The sequence below is a fragment of the Malaclemys terrapin genome, chromosome 13 (genome assembly GCF_027887155.1).
Source record: "Malaclemys terrapin pileata isolate rMalTer1 chromosome 13, rMalTer1.hap1, whole genome shotgun sequence".
Taxonomy (NCBI): Eukaryota; Metazoa; Chordata; order Testudines; family Emydidae; genus Malaclemys; species Malaclemys terrapin.
This window is the reverse complement of record NC_071517.1, coordinates 15438755-15460419: the sequence shown is the minus strand read 5'-3', so window position 1 is coordinate 15460419 and position 21665 is coordinate 15438755. Positions and strand designations below refer to the sequence as shown.

Here is a 21665-nt window from a genome sequence, read left to right as displayed (position 1 = left end):
TTGTGGCTTCCTGTCCCCATGGGGGAGAAATCACTGTAGATTACACAGCTTCAGCAGAACAGAGTCAAAGCCCTTGTCCTGTGTGCTGCCAACAGCTGGTACCGCCAGTGCTGTGTGGACACCACTCTGTGCCCGTTCTGCAGCGGATATGAGTCTGCGACAGCCCCAGCTATGGAGCCTGTCCTCTTTGGCTCAAGCTGTAGCAACTCATGCTTTTAGCTTGGAAGGTCCCTGGAATGTCAGTCAAGATGGTGCTTATTACGCTTATGGGCAGTGAACGTGTGACGTGCTCCTGGCTAAAAGACACTATTTAATTGTAAGACCAAGCCCATCCTTATCTGTGTACACACCACACATACATTAAATATATAGTAGCCAGAGCATCTTGTCTCTTTCCTTTTGAGATTTCCTAGGCTGCTTTTCTTTCTGATTGTGGGGTTCTCTGGATTCCCATCCTTCCCTCTCACACATCAAGTGAACAGGAATTCAGCTCCTTTCGATAGGTCAGGGGTGGGCAAACTACGGCCCACGGGCTGGATCCCGCCTGCAAGCCATTGGGGCACCAGGTCGGGGGCCACACCACGTGGCTCCCGGAAGCTGTGTCATGGCCCCACTCCAAGGATCAGGGGCCGCTCCACACGTAGGAGCCGGAGCCGGAACATGCCACTGCTTCCGGAAGCCGCTTGAGGTAAGCGCTGCTTGGAGCCTGCAACCCTGAGCCTCTCCCCACGCCCCAACCCCCTGCCCCAGCCCTGATCCCCCTCCTGCTCTCCCAATGCCCTCGATCCCAGCACAGAGCACCCTGCACCCCAAACCTCTCAGCCCCGCCCCAGAGCCTGCATCCCCAACCAGAACCTTCACTCCTGCCCTTGCCCCAGCCCTGATCCCCTTCTGAACCCCTCAGTCCCAGCCCAGAGCACCCTCCTACACCCCAACCCCAATTTTGTGAGCATTCATGGCCCACCATACAATTTTATTCCCCGATGTGGCCCTCAGGCCAAAAAGTTTGCCCACCCTTGCGATAGGCATCTCTTGAAGGGGATGGCCGTTGCTGCTGTTAACTCATCTGTCTAGTAATTTGCAATCAGATAAACTGTTTGTGAGAGGGAAGAGTGCCGGTAAAACAAAACTTGTAACTCTGCTTCCCGTAACTAGAGAGGAGTTGCTTCTCTGAAATCTGCTCCACCCGGTCAGAAACCCCCACTGGAGAACAGACATCTCAGCATGTCCCTTTCCAGCATTAGGGAGGATAATTCCCTTTCCATTCCAGTAATACAGCGGGATGATTAACTGGATTAGCTCTTTCCAGTGGCCTAAGTACAGAGCTGAGCTGCAGAGTCTGGAGTAGGCCCAGCTTGACCTCAATCAAACACAATCACCTGCACCCGAGCCACATTTCTTATTCCCCACCCCCTCTGATGCAGTGGCCTTTGGTTTGAAGACAGCTTCTGCTATTGACAAACTCACGGGAATGGAGTCTGGATGATTCTCTCCTGTGCTGCGTTTAGGTGTACAGTGAACTCCACCCTCTAAAGCCCCACAGCTGGCTTCACACCCTGGACCAGGACCTCAACACCACATCCTCGCCTTCGACACTGTGTGTGGCTCCGACTCTGCCTGCATCTTCACACGTGTTCCATTCAGTTCCCCGTCACAGGCCCTGTGCTCTGCCCTCTCTCCCTGCTGCTCCCTTCTCATTCAGCCCCCACACCTGAAACAGTGTTTTACTTCCCACCCATTAACAATCGCCCCCTTGGGTTCCCACTCCTTCTGCAAAGCCTTCCCTGGTCCATCTTATCCCTGACAGCTCTGCTTCAGAGCCTTTCTTGTTTCAGTTGCATTGCCTGGGTCTGAGTTGAACTGTAAGATGCCTCCTTGGGTGTCTGTAAAGTGCCACGTTCACTTACAACCCTCGATAGCTAATAATGTGAAAGAAACTGAGGATCCAGCCGGGGATCAGAGGAACGCAGCCTCAGTCCCTCCCCAGTGCTAGACCCCCGATGGAGTCCACAAGCAGGGGAGAAAGTATAGCTCAAGATCTATTGAACGAGGCCCCTGTGCATTTCCGGTTGCTGTTAAAATGGTCAGGGTGAGATAAAGAGTGTGGTTTCCTCTGAGCATATGAACAAGGGGAGGGGCGGAGGAGGTGATGCTGGTGAGGAGGGCTGTTCAAGCCTAAATAAGCAGGGCTGTAGCTGTGTTCTCTGGGGCTTGGCCTCCTGCATCCAGCACAGACTTGCTCTGATCCACCCCAGCATGGAGTCCGTCAGCGAGATGCCAGCGGGGGACGGCCCTGGGGAGGACAGCAGTGACGTATGTGGTCTCTTTACTCTCATTTTAAACAGGTGTTTACATTGCATGCTATGCGTCTCTGATTTCATGCCTGGTGTTCTCACTTCCCCTCGCTCCTACTTCGCTCAGAGCTTGAGACGTTGCTGCACAGAGCTTCTTCTGGGGTTTAATTGTTGGCACATGGAGGGACTAGGAGGAGAGCCAGGGGCTACTAAGTCCTGAAGTTCCCCTGAGGTCCAAAATTGAGGGATAAAGTCTCCAACCTAGAAGGAGATGAGAGCTCTCAACACCTTGGAGAAGGTGCTTGGCCCTATATTATCTGTGTCTACACTAAACGCTCTCAATCCTTCACCACTGCTGTAGCACTGTTGCTCCTCCATCAATTCTGGCAATCGGGCACTCCAGTGTAGACTTCAAGCAGGTCTAGATTACCTGGTGGTAAAAACACTGCTGGCTGGTCTACATTAGCACTGCCACTGTGCCAAGCACCACTGGAGCGATAATGGTGGGAGATTAAGAAGAGAAACCTCATTGTAGTCATGGTTATTGAGTAGCAAGGGCAAAAGTGCCCAGTCAGAGATTGATGCGGGCAGGGACTAGGGCATCGGCACTATGCTTCTTTGCCAGAGATGTTCCACCGTTGCAATTCTACCAGTGAAGAAGGACATACTCTGAATATCATCCTCCACAGTTGAGGGCATCTGCCCTGGGATTGTTGATCCACAGTCTTAGGGTCCTTTTGGGCGCCTCACTGCTACTGTATTCCTAAGTAGCACTAGCAGCTAAAAATACTACTTCCATCTGCAACAAGCCCAAAGACTGTACAACAGCTGATCCTACGCAGGCTTGATTACTGCAGCTCAAAGCCACGTGCTCTAGAAAAATCTCCCACTAGTACAAAACACAGCAGCCTATGTACTTCATCGTAAAGGTTCCTGGGACCACATCTTGGCGCTATCTGCACTGGCTCCCCAAGCTAATCTGTCCTAATAATCAAAGCCCTCCATGGGATTGGCCATAGCTATCTGGCAGGTCGCCTCTCCCTCTGCAAGTCTGATTTTCCACATCAGGTATGTTCTACCTGACCAATGAAACTGTCCACTAATAAGAGAGGCTCAGGAGTGCAGGAGACTTTCACAAGACCTGGACCTAGACTGTGAAACTCCCTCCCACTCGAGGCAAGACTGACCTCAGGACGTTCTGCACTAACTGCAAACTCTGGTTCTTCAGCTTAGCTTTTCCATAATAATCTCCGTGCACACACAAATGAGCAAAAGAACAAAAAAATAACCAACCCCAGAACGAAAACACCCTATCAAATTAATCAAGCTATTTCTCCTATAGGCGGCTGGCAACGCTGACAGACCCTAGTCATCGGCAGGCGGGATCAAACCAGGGGCCTCTAGAGCTTAAAGCATGAACCTCTACTGCATGAGCTAAAAGCTAATTGGCTGTTAGCTAAGGCTGTAGAGCAGACTCATTTGATCTCTCTTAGTGGTCTTGGTGCCACTAGATGGGACAGAACACCACACCCAGGAGGTGTGTGGGTTACACTGGCAAGAAAGAAAGAGACGGTTGTTTCTATATGGGGGCCATGAAAGTGTCGAGAGAGAGAGAGAGAGCCAAAAGCAGCTTCTACCCTCCCCTCTTACAGTCCCGCTGCAGCCTACGACTGGGGAAGAAGTGGAACTGGGGTCCAGCAGATAAGGGATTGTATTGAGGAAAAACAAAGGCCTTTCCACGTGTGCTTGAAACAGTGCTGCACCTGTGGCTCAGTCCGAAGGATGGTTGGAGGGCTGGGAGGCTTTTGATCCACAGAAACAGCTTCCGGGAGAAAGGTCATTACACTCTGCTTCCGGGGGAAGGACAATACTCTGTTTCAAGCAGGGGGTAGGGGACAATATAAATGCAGTGTTTCCAAGACTGGAGGTGCTCCAAGGACCGGGAGGCTGCAGAAGCTGGAATGTGCTGCTTTTAGAGAGGATCGTTGCAAGCAGAGCTATTCAGGAACCAAAGAGTGAAATACAGCTTCCAGCTGTCTCCAGCAATTTGCCAGGGATAACCTAGCAGACTGGAAGAACGGGGGTAGAAATGGCTTTCCCTCCCCCCTATAGTTTTAAGGATCAAATTCATCCTGGGTGTAACTACTGACTTCAGTCAAATACCTCTGGGATTACTTTGGCCCTAATTTTTGTATTAAAAAATTTGTTTCCATCTCTTTTTTTTTACCACACAGATCCTGTAAGTAATGCAGCTATTACACCTCTGCCATTCCAGTGCTACTGAGCCCTCGTCTGCCTCTGCATGTTTACCATCACTTGGTACTTCGCTCTTGGACCTTTCCTGCGCTGTGGGGGCTGCCTTTGGTGAAACTGAATGGTGGTTTTGTGATGCGCGTATGTGTGTGCTGAGCCCTGAGCTAAAAGGACCACTCATTTCACTTGCGGCCTAAGGAAAATTTGAAACTGATCTCTTGCAAGGCGCTGTGATAACGCTTTTTCACACTGTCCTTTAACTGTCCCACGCTTGATTTCTTGTGCCTAGTCATTATGCTGCTGCGAGACTAATGCTACAGGTCACATGAGAATTTAAACCATACCATGTCCAGTTAAAACATAACCTAATCACCCAGCTTGTGGTGGTGAAATCACCACTCATCAGGCGATGCTACGTGCTAGGAATGTGTTGCTCAGTTCTCGGGCTGTGGTTGAGTGAGTGAATATCTGTGAAATAAAGGCCCACTCACCTTCTGAGTTAACTGGGTGTGCACTAGCCCAGTGGTTCTCAACCAGAGGTCTGGGGCCCCCTAGGGGCCAGCAAGCAGGTTTCAGAGGGGCCACCAAGCAGGGCCAGCATTAGACTCGCTGGGGACCAGGGTAGAAAGCCAAAGCCACACTGCATGGGGCTGAATCCCAGGGCCCTGACCCCGCCACCCAGGGCTGAAGCCTACGCTATGTAGCTTCACGTGGGGCCCTGGGGCCTGAGGCAATTGCCCTGCTTGATACCCCCTAACGCTGCCTCTGGCTTTTATATGCAGAAAACCAGCTATTGTGGCACAGGTGGGCTGTGGAGTTTTTATAGCCTGTTGTGCGGGCCTCAGAAAGAAAAAGGTTGAGAATCCCTGCACTACCCCTACTACCAGGCAGAGAAGTCTTTGAAGAGAAATAACTTGGTGCTTGTGAGGACTTGCTGGTATCTTTGGCTTTGACAGAGGAAAGGACATTGGCTGGAAAGGTCCCATTTTGTTTAGAGATGAGCTTGAGCCGCAAAGCTGGGAGCTCAACTTCCACAAAGTTTGGGGGTTGTTGGGATCAGAAGTGCTGGTCCCACCCATTAAACAAAAAAGGACCAGATCGATGGCCCACTTGGATCGGCTCCAAACGTGCACCATGCTTGGGTGTTGTCGATCCAGAACCATGTCTCATTTTTGGTTTTGATTGAGTTGCTTTTTACATAATGCACAAAATTAAGCAAGTTTTCAAAAATTCACCCCGCTGCAATATAGGATCCACCACGTTATCATGACCCATGTATTATAAAGTAAACAACGCTTGATACTAGAGATCAAACATTTTGTTGTTGTTCATAGCAAAGGTCAAATGTGTAACCTTCAGACACTATTATTACCCCTTCTCCATTAATAGGAGGCACCCATATATCAACAAGGAGCAACATAATGATGCTGTCTGGACAGTATTTCCTTCCTGGAAAACACAGTTAGGATTTATATGTCCTCTTGGCTTTTCTGTGTTAACTTTTTTTTTTTAAATGGAGATATCCTACTGGAACTGGAAGGGACCTTGAAATGTCATCAAGTCCAGCCCCCTGCCTTCACTAGCAGGACTAAGTACTGATTTTGCCCCAGACCCTTAAGTGGCCCCTTCAAGGATTGAACTCACAACCCTGGGTTTAGTAGGCCAATGCTTAAACCACTGAGCTATCCCTCCCCCATCAGTAACTTTATAAACCCAAAACAACACTGTCTCAAAGGGAAATCACACTGTGTGACATGACAATAAAATGCAAACATCATGGTGTTTCTAGGAAAACAGAGAAAGTGTGGGGGTTAGTGGCTCCTTTCTACAAATCTTAGCCATTTATTCATAAAGAAGCCTCTAGTCACCTTGCGCCATAATCCCTGGAATTCCCCAAACCTTTATACCGAGAATCTCATCTGTCCTTTCTTTCATCATAAGAGCATAAGAAGGGCCGTACTGGGTCAGACCAAAGGTCCATCTAGCCCAGTATCCTGTCTTCTGACAGTGGCCAATGCCAGATGCCCCAGAGGGAATGAACAGAACAGGTAATCGTCAAGTGATCCATGCCGTCGTCCACTCTCAGCTTCTGGCAAACAGAGGCTAGGGACACCATCCCTGCCCCTCCTCGCTCATCACCATTAATGGACCTATCCTCCATGAACGTATCTAGTTCTTTTTTGAATCAATCATGCATACTACTGACCTTCATAATGAATAGAACAAGATACTCATATACCACATAGCTCAAACGCCACATTAGCATCTCTCCTATTCTTTTGAATGTATCTGTCCCTCACCAGTAACTCCTGAACTGAATTGAGATGTTTGCTCCAAGCCTGCACTCTTGCTCCTGGCGTCATGAATGCTGGATTCTAAGGAACTGTCTGTAGCAAAGGGCTCTGCTGCCACTTTTGATCGGCTGCCTTACTGGCCTGGATAATTGAATTGAAAGAAATTGTCTCTTCCTCCTGATGGGGGATTTTTTTCTTCCCAGTGTTGAACAGCCACCTGTTTAGAATGGATTTCTGTGTCCACAGTAGCACCACCAGACTAGAATGTGAAACATTCAAAAGTACCAGGAGATCCCAGATCTCCTTAGAGAAGCATCTGGTGCTTCCATAAAGGCCTCGCTTTTAACTGTACTGAACCCAGGACCTGAGTGAAGAATGTGCTGCACTCCCTAGGCACATAGGATTGGTCATACCAAATGACCATATGTCCTTCAGCAGTGGCCAATATTTGAAGCTTCAGAGCTAGGGAGATCAACCCAGGTGGTCAGTTCTGCTCTTCTGATGGTGAGTGTGGGGGGAGAGGAAATTCCTTCCTGAGGCAACAAACTGACACCTGAAAGCATGAGACTTAGGTCCTCCTCAACTTATCTTGGCTTGCCTAGTTACAAGTGTTTGTTGGTCACAAAGTTATCCAGCCTTTTAAAAATGTATCTACAGACTTTGTCTCTGACCCACTGCTGCCAAGATTTTCTCAGGTCAGTTATGCTCCTGGTGAAGGATTCCTGGGGGGTTGGGTCCTGTCACACTGTGGGCTTTCTCTCTCCAGGAGGGTGAGCAGCCTATCCCCAAACAGAAACAAACTACACTCTTCCCCTCTGTAGAGCAATGAAAGAAAGTCCTTCCCTCACCTGGGATACAATACAAGTTTGCAGTTATTTAAAATAAACGTTCTCTTTTCTTGAGAGACAAGTAGTATTTGCCCTCTCTCAAATCTCTCCACTACCAGATGCCCGCTGCTAGCTTTCCTTCTCCTTTCATACCCAATGGTTGCACCTGCTTTAGGTTACTGAGCCCAGCTACACGTGCTCCACACCCCCTAACTGTCCCCTGTCTGCTTCTGCCCCTTGCAGAGCTGACCGGGGAATGGAGGGATGAGCTGAGGCTGACTAGGGGATTCATGGGACCTTGTTGGGTAGTATGTCCCAGTCCCTCTCTCCTGCTTTTCCCCTCCAAGTACCTCCCACTGCCCCCTTGAAATAAATCCATTGGGTGGAGCTGCTCTGATAGGGAAAGTGCTGCACAGTACAGATGCCAAGCAGGAGAAGTATTTTGTTAGACACCCCACGCCTCGTCGCCACACCAAACCCTACTGGGGCGTACAGAACCTGCCTGTATCCCTTGTTAAACTGAAACCTCAGAAAGGTTTGTTCTGCCTGCCGTGAGGGAAGATGTCCCGATTTTACAGGGACAGTCCTGATATTTGGGGCTTTTTAGGCTCCTATTACCCCTCACCCCCTGTCCCGATTTTTCACACTTGCTGTCTGGTCACCCTATCACAAGTTCATAACAGCTCAGAACAAGAACCTCCAGGAATGGGGCATGTCCTTCTAACCTGTCCCAGGGAGGAATGGGGCCTCCCTTGTACAAAAGCTTCTGCCCTTTTGCTGGATGCAAAAGCAGGGCTTGAGTCAGTTTAACTCAGGCTATTTATCTAAAAGACCTTTTTTTGTCTGTTGGCTCTCTAGAGAGACTCTGGTTTGAAGCAGTATATGCGAGCCTCTCCGAGTGTTGGTGCCTCTTGGGAGGTGTTAAACCTGAGTGAATTTGCCTAATCACCCCCCTGCTGTCCTAGCACCTGAAGGGCTGTGGTCCCCCACCCCTAGGGAAGTCCATATAATCCCTGGCTCACAATGCTACATGCACTTAATACAGCTATTGGAGGAAGTTAATGCATCTGTCACAATCTACATGTCGTTTTTAAAAGCATGCAGAGAGGAGAAGGAAGCAACTGTGGCCTTGTTGCATTCTCAGAAAAAACATCTGATGAAAAAACGGTTGTTACGCCATCAAAACTGAATGGAAACGTGTCTCTGTCTTTCTTGTTTCTTCTAGATGGACCTGTCCCACCGATTTTCCAGGCGAGAGGTATGAGTCTGGCATTGTTTCTTTAATCAATGGAGTGTTGGTAAAAGGGTTGGCAGTCCTGCATATGGATGTCCTTTTTTCTATCCATATAGACAGGCAGTGGCAATGCAACCTTCCCTGCAATGTTCCTTAGCACAGGTTCCAGCCTTACAGAGTACTAGTCCTCTGTGGAGACTGCCAACAAAGACGCTAATTAGTGGCAATTGCCATGTTGACAAAACACCTCAGAACTAGGCTTGATTATAACAATGTCCAGTCGCTACCAGCCTGCTCCGGCTTCAGCTATTCCCTCTAGCAAAGCACGGGGAAATGCATTGCTGTAAAATCTGCCCGAAAGCAAGTGTGTTCTACTGAGCATGGGCCAATGCTGAAGGGGGAGTATTACAGGCTTGATTTGAGGCATGGGATAACATGGCCAGGAGCTTTCTAGACAGTACGTCCTGCTGCTTATTCTGGGCAGCAGACGCAATTTGTGAAGGGAGAGCAAACACGTTTCCCCTTGTGTTTTATGGAGGAAACATTTAACAGTACAATCCGTACACATACCCCCACCCCGCCCCAGAAAAGACATCACCCACACAATGACTAGCTCACACAATGTCTAGTAGAGGAGCTGACTGTGACCTGTCACCCTCTTGCCCTGCAGCTCAACCTCTTGTACGAGGAGGTTCTCTACACCATCCTGCACCGCAAGGGCAAGCCCGAACCCGCCTATGTTGCCGATGCCGATGAATTGTACGAGTATGTGCAAAAGGTCAGTCCCTGGGCCCATCCAGGTCAAGGGAAAGTGCATGTCCTGCAGCTCCTTGAAACCCTGCCCTACGTTCCTGTCCTCTTGCTATCCTGCCATCGGGCGGGGGCTCGCTCGCTACCTCTAGCTTGCAAAACTCCCTCAGTCCCATATTGGGAAGAGGCCCCCTCCATGCCGCAACCCTGGAGTTCCCTCTGTCCCACACTGAGCGGGAGTTCTTCTCGCCATATTTCAGATCCCCGCAGCTGCTGCGGCTGCTCTGCAGAGCAGGAATTAGGCATGAATCTTTTCTCCGAGCTCCTGCAGTTAGAGGGGGCCTGCCGGACACAGGCGTGAGTCATAGAGCAGCAGGAGTAACGCCAGCCAGCTGCCTGAGCGGGGTCGCAGGAGGGTCGGGCCCCTGGGAGTGGGAAGAAAATAATAACCACAGGGAAGGGGAAGGGCAGCAGAGTCTGCTCAGGGGCTGGGGGCGGAAGTGCAGCTGAGAGGAGCAGTCTGGCCAAGAAGAAGCTATTATCTAGGGGAAGGACAGTCTAGGAAGTCTGTCTGGACCGCGCCCAAGTGTTCATGAGTCTGGGTCCTGATTAGGCTCAATTTAAGCTGTTCTCTCCTTTCCCATCAAACCCTTTGTGAGTGCCAGCTGGCTCCCAGAGGAAGGGAGTAGTGGTCCCACATGGGAAGCCCTTGGATGTATCCCAGGTCCCATTGTTATAAAGCCAACCCTATATCTTCTGTAATATTTAAAACAGGCCTTCAGCATGGACCTGGAGGAGCATCACGTTATACTGCAGCGGGTCAGAGAGTTGGAGGTAAAGTCTGCTCATCTCCCCCAGATCACACCACCCATAAGTAGGGGCATTCTCCGTACATTTCTATTCCGCAGTCACCTGCAATGCCAGCAGAATTTGTGCCGGGTCACTTCCCCCTGTGGGCCCAGCCCAGGTAAAACTCCCATTGAGTTCAGCAGGGTCAGCTCGTGTGTGTACATGAATGTGTGATAGATACAGGCATCATCCCTTAAGTGTGTGCCCGCCCCAGGGCAGCGCATCTGTAGGAAGAACTCAAGGGATTCCCCATTGTACAGAGTGGTAACATGTTCAGGTGACATGGCCGTGTGTATCTATAGCCTGCACACGTGCTACTGACCTCAGTGCTTCAGTTATGTGGAACAACATAGAGGCTAGGTCAATGCCAGAGGTATGTTTAATATGGATATCCCCAAGGATTGGTCCTAAACCCTGTGCCCTATTTAGGTAGGACAGCAGCTGGTTGGCTGGGTGGACTATCCATAGTCCAAGTTTGTCCCTTGATACTGACAGTCATTGCTATCAAATCCGGATTAAAGTCTTATGTTTTGGGGAGCAAGGAGGGAAACCAACCACCCAGGGTGAGATTCTGGAAAGAGGTAGGTGACGTATATGGGATGATCCCCCACCTGTCAGCTTTTCTCCCCTCTGCAAAGTCTGTGGGGCTGAAAGACCAGTTACGAAAAGGAGGTAGGAGCCAGACCGTGGGAACGACTGCACAGGAGCTGGAGGTGAAATTTCCAGCTCAGGAAGATGAGCTAGCGCGCTAAAAGCAGAAGTGTCGCTGTGGGGGTGTGGACGGCAGGATGGGCTGTCTGCACCGCATACAGTCCTGCCTGGGACCCGAGCCCATCCCACTGTCCGAGCCATGGCAGCTACACTTCTGTTTTTAGCCTGCTAGCACGAGTATGTCGACCTGAGCTGGAAGTTACATCTCCAGCTTCGGTGTTGACATACTCATGAGGCACGTTCCCTCCCACTCGGTGCTCCTTAGTGGAATGACAGAATGCAGCCTGGTGGTCAGCAGCAGCTCTGTCAGGAGCCATCTCTGCTGCCCCCAGGGGAGGGAGTGAATGCTGGAGGAGAGAGACCCTCTGTGCACCTGGCCTGGAGCTGAGGAGCAGGGCGGCTCTAGCTTTTTTGCCGCCCCAAGCACGGCAGGCAGGCTGCCTTCGGTGGCTTGCCTGCGGGTGGTCCACCGGTCCCGCAGCTTCGGCGTACCCGCCGCCGAATTGCCGCTGAATCCACGGGACTGGCGGACCTCCCGCTGGCAAGCCGCCGAAGGCTGCCTGACTGCTGTCCTCGCAGGGCGCCCCCCGCGGCACGCGCTTGAGCGCTGGTGCCTGGAGCTGCCGCTGCTGAGGAGTTGGGGGCAATATTTCCCATAAGTCCCTTGTCCTCAGATGCTTCCTTTGGCCTTGCCCATTCTACTGCATATTTCCACGGCTCCCATGGGTGGAAAAGGTGACTGAGCAGCTTCCTCTTTAGTCCCTCGGAAGTTCAGTGACTAATTTGTTCCCCTCCGTGCAGAGGTGGGAGAGGATCAGGGCTCAGAAGCGATTGAAAGTATTGTTGGTTGGGTTGGGTTTTTGTTTCTTGAGAGAACTTTGCCACCTCTCTCAGCACTGACCTCTGACAGCAAAAAGAAATAGCTAAAGAGAGTCACACGTGGTGCTGAGGGGATCTGTCCGTCTGCAACTTTCCAATCATATCCTTAAAAGGGATACTGTCAACGTCTGAACACGTTGTGACCCCGCTGCTTGTTCAGGTCCAAACTTTGGTCTTCATGATTGATGCAGTCTGGGAGGTAATGTGTGCTAGTGGTTGAAGGGGACTGGCAGGGTCACAGGTCAGGAGGTTATGCTCTAAAGACAAGCCTCTGCTTGTTTACAGTACTTTGTGTGCTTGACAGCACAACGTATGGTCAGTTTCACTCTTTGTCAGTGGTCAGTTGCATTTCCTACAGGGCTCTGAAGGGGCTGCTGTGCATCCAGGGGAGGGCTCGGCAAGAGGGGAATTGCCACAGAAGCTGAATCAGAAATGGCAGCAGGCAGATGTGTACAGAGAGGAAGGAAGGGGAGAGCTATGCTTGATGTTTCCAGAAGCTGGGAGTTTAAGGCAGACACGTGATTATGTGAGAATCAGCTTTCATTTTTTTTAAAAAGTAAGTTTCTAGTCCTCTTGGTTGTGGAGAAATATGACCTGAGTGCTCCATAAAAGCTAAAAAAACCCAGAAGGCAAATTTAAAAAAAAAACCCTCCAAATCTATTATTTTTAAAAGATCTTTTCTCAGCCATTTTCTCATGATTTTTTGGGGCCTGATATTTGAGTGTGTAGGGTTGGCAATAGCGAAACTGTGTGCTGCTTCCTTGTTTTATCATGGAGTTTACAAATAAATCGAACACACATTCACTTCTGTGTATGATGGAGATTTTTTCCTTCAGGTGAGATGAGTTTTTTTTTTTTTTTTTTTAATTCCAGAAACCTATTTTTTGTCTGAAAGTGACTGTGAAGCAAGCCAAAGGCATTCTGGGTAAAGATGTCAGTGGTAAGTGTGATTACATGTATGACACACATACAAATGTACCTGATTAGAGCAGGGGACTGGGAGCCAGGAGATCTGGGTTCTGTTCTCACATCTGCTGTCTGACCTTGGGCAAGTTGGTCGCCCATATCCCTATTTTTAAGATGTGATGTGAGGATTAATTAATGTTTGTGAAGCGCTTTGAGCTCCTCAGCTTGAAGGTGCCCAGTGCAAAGTATTGTTATCATTGTTCACTCCCCCCCGAGAGGCAGGCGGACCTTGGTACAAAGGGTGGGTGTTGCATTTTGTCACAATAGCTAATTCTGTTGGAGGATTTTTTTTTTTAATACCTTGTGGTTGTAGGGTTCAGTGACCCGTACTGCCTGCTGGGGATAGAATCAAAGAGACAAGAGCCTTCCAGCGACAGCAGCTCCCATCCAGAGAACAAGAAGCCATTAAAGGCCGTGGTGAAAGACATGATCCCCGAAGACCAGACCCACCGCACTCAAGTCGTAAATCAAACTCTCAATCCTGTGTGGAATGAGACATTTATACTGTAAGTCTTCCCCCTTGTCCCTTCCTTTCCCTTTTCTGCTGCCACAGCTGTCTCCTCTCTGCTTGCAAGGACCATTGGCAAGGAATCTAGGTCCAAAGTTTGGTCTTTGTGATTGACATAAACTGGGAGGTAACGTTGCTAGTAGGTTGTGAGGGGTGGGGGGACTGGCAGGATTACAAGCCAGGATGCTGTGCTATAAACACAGGCCTCTGCTTGTTGGAAAGAGCAGAAGCTCCTGTGTTGTTTCAGCCTGGTAAAGAAATTGGAGACAGTGGAAAAGTGAGGTGCAATGATCTCTCAGGGTATGTCTACGCTGCAAAACCAAAACACCCCTAGCAATGAATCTCAGAGCCTGGGTCTACAGACTTGGGCTCACGCTCCGGCACTAAAAATAGCCATACAGACATTCCTGCTCCGGCTGGAGCTCAGGCTCTGAGACCCTGCGAAGGGGCTGGGCTATTTTTAGTACCGTAGCACAAGCCCCATGAACCCAAGTCTGTAGACCCAGGCTCTGAGACCAGCTGATGTGGGGATTTTTAATTTTTGAAGTTGATACGCCTCAGTGGGCATCTGGCTCCTGTCCAGCAGGCCTGGTCTATTGCAGGGATTAGACTTCCTTGGATCTTCTATGAATAATTTTGCCTTGTGTCTTCCATATTTGGCAGCCTGGGGGCTTCTCTTTCTAGTATTCTTGGGCAAACCGGAAAAATCTGAAGGTAATCAGCCAAAGGCCTGCCACCACTCTAGGAATCAGAACACAAACGGAGGACTTGGAGCATATTGTCCATCCATAAACCTGGGAGTGCCCTGAGTGAACTAGAGAGCAATTGTGATAGCCCAGCTGTAATAACCAGGGTTTCCAGGGGCCTGACTCGTCTTCATTGACACAAAGCTACACCCCAGCCCTAGACTGTTTCTAGGTTGTGGTGGGGGCGGGGTGGGGGGCTGCCTGCCTTTAATCTCTCTCTCCTTCACCCTCCCTTCCTAATATTTGTGGCCTGTGTGCAAATGCTCTCAAAATCCCAGAAGTAACGTTTTCTGATTCTGTGTCCTGCAGGGAGTTTGATGATGAAGCAAATTCCAGCTTCCATCTGGACATGTGGTGAGTGTGATCGAGTGTACGGACCCATGCCGACTTGGGACTGAAAACTCAAGACCGGTCTGTGTGGAGAGATCCTGCTCTGAGACAGGGCTCTGAGAGCACTACTCCTGCAGCCTGCACCCTCACAGATCCCTGTGTGGAACCCCAGTAATATACACGGGTCCCAGTCCTCCACAGCCATTGGCCGCACACTGTCCTTTACGCCTGTGGAAAGTGAGTGCACTGTGCCATCGGATCAGAGGAGTTGCATTCTGCAGTCACTTTGCACAGGTGGAAAGGGTTCCACGAGGTGAAAGGCAACAGAGACTCCAGCCCTGAATTTCTATGTCAAGGTTCTAGGAAGGAGGGAGGCGTCTGAGGGACAAGGAAATAAAGCCAGATTTGCATTCGCCCCAACCCCTGTGCCCTGGGTCTGTGTAATCTCTACAAAGGTGACGTACCCGGGCGTTGTCAAACTGGGGCTTGTGCCCTTTTGCCTTCTTTATGACGGATGAGGATGGCCTTGGAGTTGGGGCGGGGGTGGGGAGTTGAGGCTCCCTGCCACAGTTGTTGCAAGAACTCTGCAGCTCTCGCATCTAGCTCTGCAGGGTTTTATACCGCCCCCAGCACTGCACTGTATCTGGGCATCATCTCTCCTCCCCGAACTCCTGATTTTTTCCCCCTTCTGTGACTTTCCTCTGGCCTGGTGGAGTCCGTGTATTGGGGGCCTCTTCCTTAGTCCTGACTTTGACCCCGCGGCTCCTTGGCAAACTAATGTTAATGATGCATTTTTCAATGTGCCCCCTCCTCACCTGCTGTGTTTCTGACCCTCCCCGGCAGGGACTTGGACATGGAGGAATCCGTGCGGCATAAGCTGGGAGAGCTGACAGATCTCCATGGCCTGAAGAGGTCGGTACTGGGGAGTGGGTGGATGGGCTGTCAGTCACCCCGCTCTGTTAGCAGTGCACGCACTTGGCTTGAATGCTGCTCTGAGTGCAGCACTGTGAGGTCCTTGTTCAGCATGCTCTTGGGAGGCTCCCCTGCTGAGTTTGGGGGGTCGGCGTCAAACCTTCGCTTTGCTGTGCTGTAGGCATGGGAGCAGCTCGCACGCTCGCCATCCCTCCTGTGGAGATTTGCTCTTTGACTCCGGTGTCCTGTTCTTCACACTAGTTAATCCTTATCTGCCGCAGTAATGTTTCCTCTGGGGGGCTAAAATGGGCAGCCTCCTCTGAGCATGGAGCTCCACTGGAGAGGTACCAGGAATGTCCTTAAAGAGAGATGCAGATAGTTCCCTTTCCCAGCCCAGCACCAGATAGGTCACTACAATGATGGGCCTGATGTACTCCAGCCTGGGATCCTGGTGTCTGCTGTACTGGAGTAACAAGACCCAGCGTGCAGACCGCAAGAGACCAGGGCACATGAATTTTGGATGTGGCAAGGACTCTGATTGGTGATGAACGCCTCCTTGCTGGGCCACAGCCTCCTCTTCCCACTCACAGTTCTGCCGTCATGTCTCAGTGACAGGTGTACCACGTGTCCTAGCTCATGTGCATGTGTTAGCCAACCCTGCTCCGAGAATCCACATGGCCACAGAACCCAGGCCTGGTTAGCTGTGTCCACACTGGCACCGCATCTACCTGTGGCTGGGACAAGGATTTCTGGGGGCGTATCCCAGAGTTCATGGCTCCTCATCAAGTGGAGCCTCTCTAGGAATTGTTTTGTGGTGTGTTGTGGGAGAACTTGTCTGTCTTCCCTGGACCCCTTTGTAGAAATGGCTTTAGCCCTCCGACACCTTAAGCTGAGGCGCTTCTGGCTCTGCACGCTGCTCACTTCTGTCCCTCCCGATCCTGGGACAAGCCATGGGTCTGTCAGGGGCCAGGTCAGGGCTCAACACACACTCTGCCCCATACCTCAAAGATGGGCACTCAAGCGCGCTACAATCCCAGGCGCCGATTTTCCAATGTGCCGGGGGGTGCTTGATCCTCAGCTCTTCCCCAGGCCCTGCCTCCACCCACCCCTTCCCCCAAGGCTCTGCCCCACCTCTTCCCACCCCCGCTCCATCCCCACCCCGCCTCGTTCTGTCCCCTCCCCCGAGCACGCTGCGTCCTCGCTCTTCCCCCCTCCACCCTAGAGCCTCCTGTGTGCTGCAAAACAGCTGATTGTGCTGGGTGGGAGGCATGGGGAGAGCGGGGAGGTGCTGATCAGCAGGGCCCACCAGCGGGAGGCACTGGGGGAGAGGGAGGTCTGCCAGTGGGTGTTCAGCACCCACCATTTTTTCCCTGTATGTGCTCCAGCCCTGGAGTACCCACGGAGTTGGCACCTATGGGTACAATGCTCCCCTAGATGCACCTTTGAGAGCTTTCAGTGTGGATTATAGGAGGGTTGGGCGAAGGCAGGCAAACAGCCTGCAGTGTAGCCATGCCCGTAGTGACATAGAGCCAGTGGTCTCCAAATTCCTGACTTCCAGGGGCACCTGGAGGACCAGGGGCTCATGTCTTGGGCCACAGCTTATCTGCATATTAACTTGCTCAGTTTGCATAATACTGGAATGGAAAATGAGTATCAACCAGCACTGAGTGTTTATGATCTCTGCACCCAGGCTGTTTCCGGCTCTACAGGCACTTTGCATCCACCAATGTTGAGAAGGAGATGCTGAGAAAGTGCCTTATCATTTGCTTCCCTAGTTTAGCACTTAATTTTGGTGCTGAGACTCCCAGGTGACGGAGAGAGGGTTTTGCAGAATCATAGAAACAAGAGGGAGACGGGCAACAAAAATTATCGGCATGGAACAGCTTCCATATGAGGAGAGAGTAAAAAGACTGGGACTGTTCAGCTTAGAAAAGAGATGACTAAGGAGGGGATGTGATAGAGGTCTGTAAAATCATGACTGGTGTGGCGAAAGCGAATAGGGGGAAGTGTTCTTTACACCTTCACACAACACAAGAACCAGCGATCGTCCAAGGAAAGTAACAGCAGGTTTAAAAAACATAAGGAAGTATTTCTTCACACAACACACAGTCAGTCAATGGAACTCTTTGCCAGGGGATGTTGTGAAGGCCAAAAGTATAACTGGGTTCAAAAAAGAATTAGATAACTTCATGGAAAATAGGTCCATCAATGGCTCTTAGCCAGCCTGGTCAGGGACACGACCCCATGCTCTGGGTGTCTGTAAACCTGTGACTACCAGAAGCTGGGACTGCACGACAGGGGATGGATCACTTGATAACGTCCCTGTTCTGTTCATTCCCTCTGAAGCACCTGGCATTGGCCACTGTAAGAAGAAAGGATACTGGGCTAGATGGACCATTGACAATTCCGGGTCAGACCATCTGTACATTCTTCTGTTCTCTCCAATCACACCCGTCTCCTGGGCCCAGTGCAGGATTGGCCCCTCCAGTGCATTGCACAGCCTCTAGATGTTTTACATTCCCAGGAAAAGATTTTCTCATTTCACCCAGCTGATTTATATTTTCCTTTCCAGGATGTTTAAGGAGGTTCGGAAAGACAAAGGGCAGGATGACTTCCTTGGGAACTTGGTTCTTCGCTTGCAGGTGAGCGTGGGAACGTAGGCTTATAATGCTCTGTTGTTCTATAGCATCTTTCCTCTGAGAATCTCAAAGCATGTCACAAGCATTAATTAAATCTCACAGGGGTTGGGCAGCCCTGTAGTCCCCATGTGACAGAAAGGTAAACTGAGGTCTGCAAAGCCAATCAACTGCAGAGCCAGTAATAGAACCCAGGTCTCTCACCAATGGACCCTACTTCCTTAAGGAATTAATGACTAACCGGGGCTGCTGGCCTTCGCTATTTCCCCCTTCCCCCCAGGCAATCATCAATCCCTCAGGCCAGGGTAATTCTAATGTAATTCTCAGCTATATCGTAAATAAGCAAAGTCTTATTGGTCATGCTCAATGCTGTGATGTACAACAGCTTTGCTGCTGGTGGATTTTGTATTGAAAAATTAGACTCATTTAGGAAATAAGGAAAAGTGCCTCCAGCCACGGGTCATTTTTTAAATTAAATATAAATGTTAATTGTCTAATATTACAAATTCCTGCCGTATTAATGTGATGGATCCTATTAGCTGAATGGGCATCCCCCTACCGCTGACACTCCAGTGTTTGACAGCCATCCATCCATCTGTCTATCTACAGGACCTGCATTGCAGGAATGACCACTGGTACAACCTGGAGCCCCGGACAGAAACCCACCCCGACCGGGGGCAGTGCCACTTGCAGTCCCTGATGACTCACAAGAAGGTAGGAGGAGCTTTTCGTGAAGGGAGGAGGTTAAACAGGAACATGAGGTTTGTGGGTTGCTTGCCAGGGCTATATCAGCGGGGCCGGTCCTGTCGCTGCTCCCGAGGTTACAGAGGTGTAGAAGGCCCACAGGCTGCTGTAGTGACGAGGAGTGGGGAGTTCATTCTCTTGTATCCTATTTGTTCCATTTTCTCTTTGGCACTCTCTAGCACAGGGGTGGGCAAACTACGTCCTGCGGGCCACATCCGGCCCGCGGGACTGTCCCGTCCGGCCCCTGAGCCCCCGGCCCCTCTCCTGCTGTCCACCCTCCCCCGCAGCCTCAGCTCACTGTGCCAGCAGCGCGGCGGCATGGCTGGCTCTGGCCGGGCCCCCCCAATAACAGGGGGCCCGAGGGCCGGGCACTCGGGCAGCTCAGCACCGGCGCACCCCTTGCAGGGCGGGAGGGGCTGCACTGCGGGGGCAGGGGAGCAGGCGGGTGGTGCGGGTGGCGGGAGCGTGGGGAACGCAGCCAGAGGACTCAGGAGGAGCACCAGGTGGCTGCGCAGCTGGCCGGAGAGAAGCGGCGCTTTGAAGGGGAAACCGCCACTTCTCTCCGGTTGCACGGCTGCCCCTGCTCCTTCTGAGTCCTCTGCCCATGTCCGCAGGGCCGCATTCTGTAAGGAGCTAGGGGGTATGTTGGGGGGAGGTTCCAGGGGGGCGGTTAGGGGATGGGGGGAGGGTGTTGGATGGGGGGGGGTCCCGAGGGTGGTCAGGGGCAGGGAGTCCCAGGAGGGGGCGGTTAGGGGACGGGGGGAGGGGTTGGATGGGGGGGGTCCCGAGGGTGGTCAGGGGCAGGGAGTCCCAGGAGGGGGTGGTCAGGGGACAAGTAGCGGGGGGGTTGGATGGGTCGGGGGTTCTGAGGGGGGGGCAGTCAAGGGGCGGGAAATGGGAGGGGGCGGATGGGGACAGGCTGTTTGGGGAGGCACAGCCTTCCCTACCCGGCCCGCCATACCGTTTCGCAACCCCGATGTAGCCCTCGGGCCAAAAAGTTTGCCCGCCCCTGCTCTAGCATCTCCCTGGGTCCTCCCATGATAAAGGTCTATATCTCAGCATCAATGGTGCCTGGTGATTAAATACCCTGAAACCAGGGCACTTGGTTTAACTCTTCCAGGAGGCAGTGTCAAACCTCCCACAAAGGATGTGGTCGCTTGGATACGAACCCAAAGTCCTGCCATTAAACAAGCGACCTCTAAATCCGGCTCCAGGTTTGTTTGATGGCTTGGATGTTGGGTGTCCTGTGGAGACATGCTCCCTTCCATCTCACGCTCTGAGCCGTCTCCCCGCTTTTGTTTCTCTTTTCAGAGGGCCACCTCTTTGAGCAAGACCCAGCTGAGTTACACCGTCCATCGCCACCTGTTGCAGCAGATGGTGCTCTATGAGATCCTGCAGCACCAGGTACATGTGAAGCCAGCAAGGATCAGGGAAGCTGGTGGGAGCTGGGGGAGGACTGAATTTCATGCTGCAGTGCAGATGGCTCGGCTTGTGTATCCCAAGAGACTTTCCAAAGCGATGAGTTACCTCCAGTGGTGCAGGCATCCAACACAACCGCCTGTGTTACTGAGAAGGGACATGCTGTGTAGCACCCTGGGATCTTTAACGTCCACCTGGGACAGGCAGAAGGGGGCCTTCCTTTGACGTCTCCATTAAATGACCTTGGTTTCTATGGCGATTGTGTGAGATGACATGAAACCTGGACCAGTGCCAGCCGATCTGCAGCCCTATTCCTCACTCTTGCAACAACTACTTGACCCAGCACTTTCCATTACCTTTCCAGTAAGCTCATCCCTCAGGCTGAGCCCAAGGGTGTCTGAACCGTGTGGGTATTTGCCTGGACAGATGCAATGATTATTTGAAGGGCCCATTCTAGAGCTTGAGAGAGGAGGTGGGGCAAATGAAAACCAAGTACAAATCACAGGAGGATCCAAATTCTATGGCTGGCTCTAGGAGACTCTTCTCTCTTCTCTTCTGCGGGGCAGGATTAACTCTCTCGCTCTTTTCTTCCTCGTACAGGCCGGGAGTACTTCCTGGGATGGGGAGCTGAGTAAACACGCCACCACTATCCTGTACCTACACGCCGCTCAGAAAGACCTGTCTGACTTTCACCAGGTCATGGCGTAAGTACCGCATGCACTCGGCAAGTGTTGTATAATGATTATGGCAACGGCGTCTGGGAGTTAGGAGACCTGGGTTTGATTTCCTGCTCTGCCACTGATTCTGGGTGACCTTGGGCAAGTCCCTTAACCCATCTGTGCCTTTGTTTGTAAAATAGTAGTAACACTGCCCTATTTCGCAGGTATGTGAAGCCAGACTGTGCTTAGTGATGTGCTTTGAAATCACCAGATAACAAGAGCTATGGAAGTACAAAGTATAGCATTAATATTATTAGTTTTAAACTGCAGATGCTCACACCTGCTGCCTGTGGCAGGGTCAGTAGTCTGACTTCCTTGCTCTTCTCCCTGAGTTTGGTCACTTCTGCCTCGTGCATTGCTCTAGACAAACATCACTGACTGCACCCCGGGACATGCTCTCCCTGGATGTTTATGGTAGCGGAACTATTGGGTTTCTCTCCCTCACCATCTTGCCTGTGAGCACACGCCGGGAAGCCCCTGATTCTGCTAACACTGCAGCCGTGGCTGTAGCTACGGATTGGGGCATGTGGAGATCGGCGGGGGGGACTCGCCTCTCACTACCACTATCCCAAGCTTCTTTCCCTTCCCTCGCCC

General features: G+C 51.3%; 1 protein-coding gene across 4 annotated transcripts in view; it reads left to right on the top strand.

Moving 5' to 3' along the window:
• UNC13D (unc-13 homolog D) overlaps positions 1-21665 on the top strand; it is a 49650-nt gene that overhangs the window by 7541 nt on the left and 20444 nt on the right. For 2 of the 4 annotated variants that reach the window (XM_054047486.1, XM_054047485.1), the window contains 11 exons: positions 8894-8926; positions 9573-9680; positions 10427-10486; positions 12965-13031; positions 13371-13563; positions 14621-14665; positions 15485-15553; positions 18126-18195; positions 18799-18903; positions 20245-20337; positions 20953-21056. In XM_054047486.1, the coding sequence (XP_053903461.1) occupies positions 8894-8926; positions 9573-9680; positions 10427-10486; positions 12965-13031; positions 13371-13563; positions 14621-14665; positions 15485-15553; positions 18126-18195; positions 18799-18903; positions 20245-20337; positions 20953-21056 (947 nt within the window). Of the gene's footprint in view, positions 1-2237; positions 2314-8893; positions 8927-9572; positions 9681-10426; positions 10487-12964; positions 13032-13370; positions 13564-14234; positions 14280-14620; positions 14666-15484; positions 15554-18125; positions 18196-18798; positions 18904-20244; positions 20338-20952; positions 21057-21665 lie in introns of those variants that run through there. The other 2 variants (XM_054047484.1, XM_054047487.1) reach the window with 2 other exon arrangements.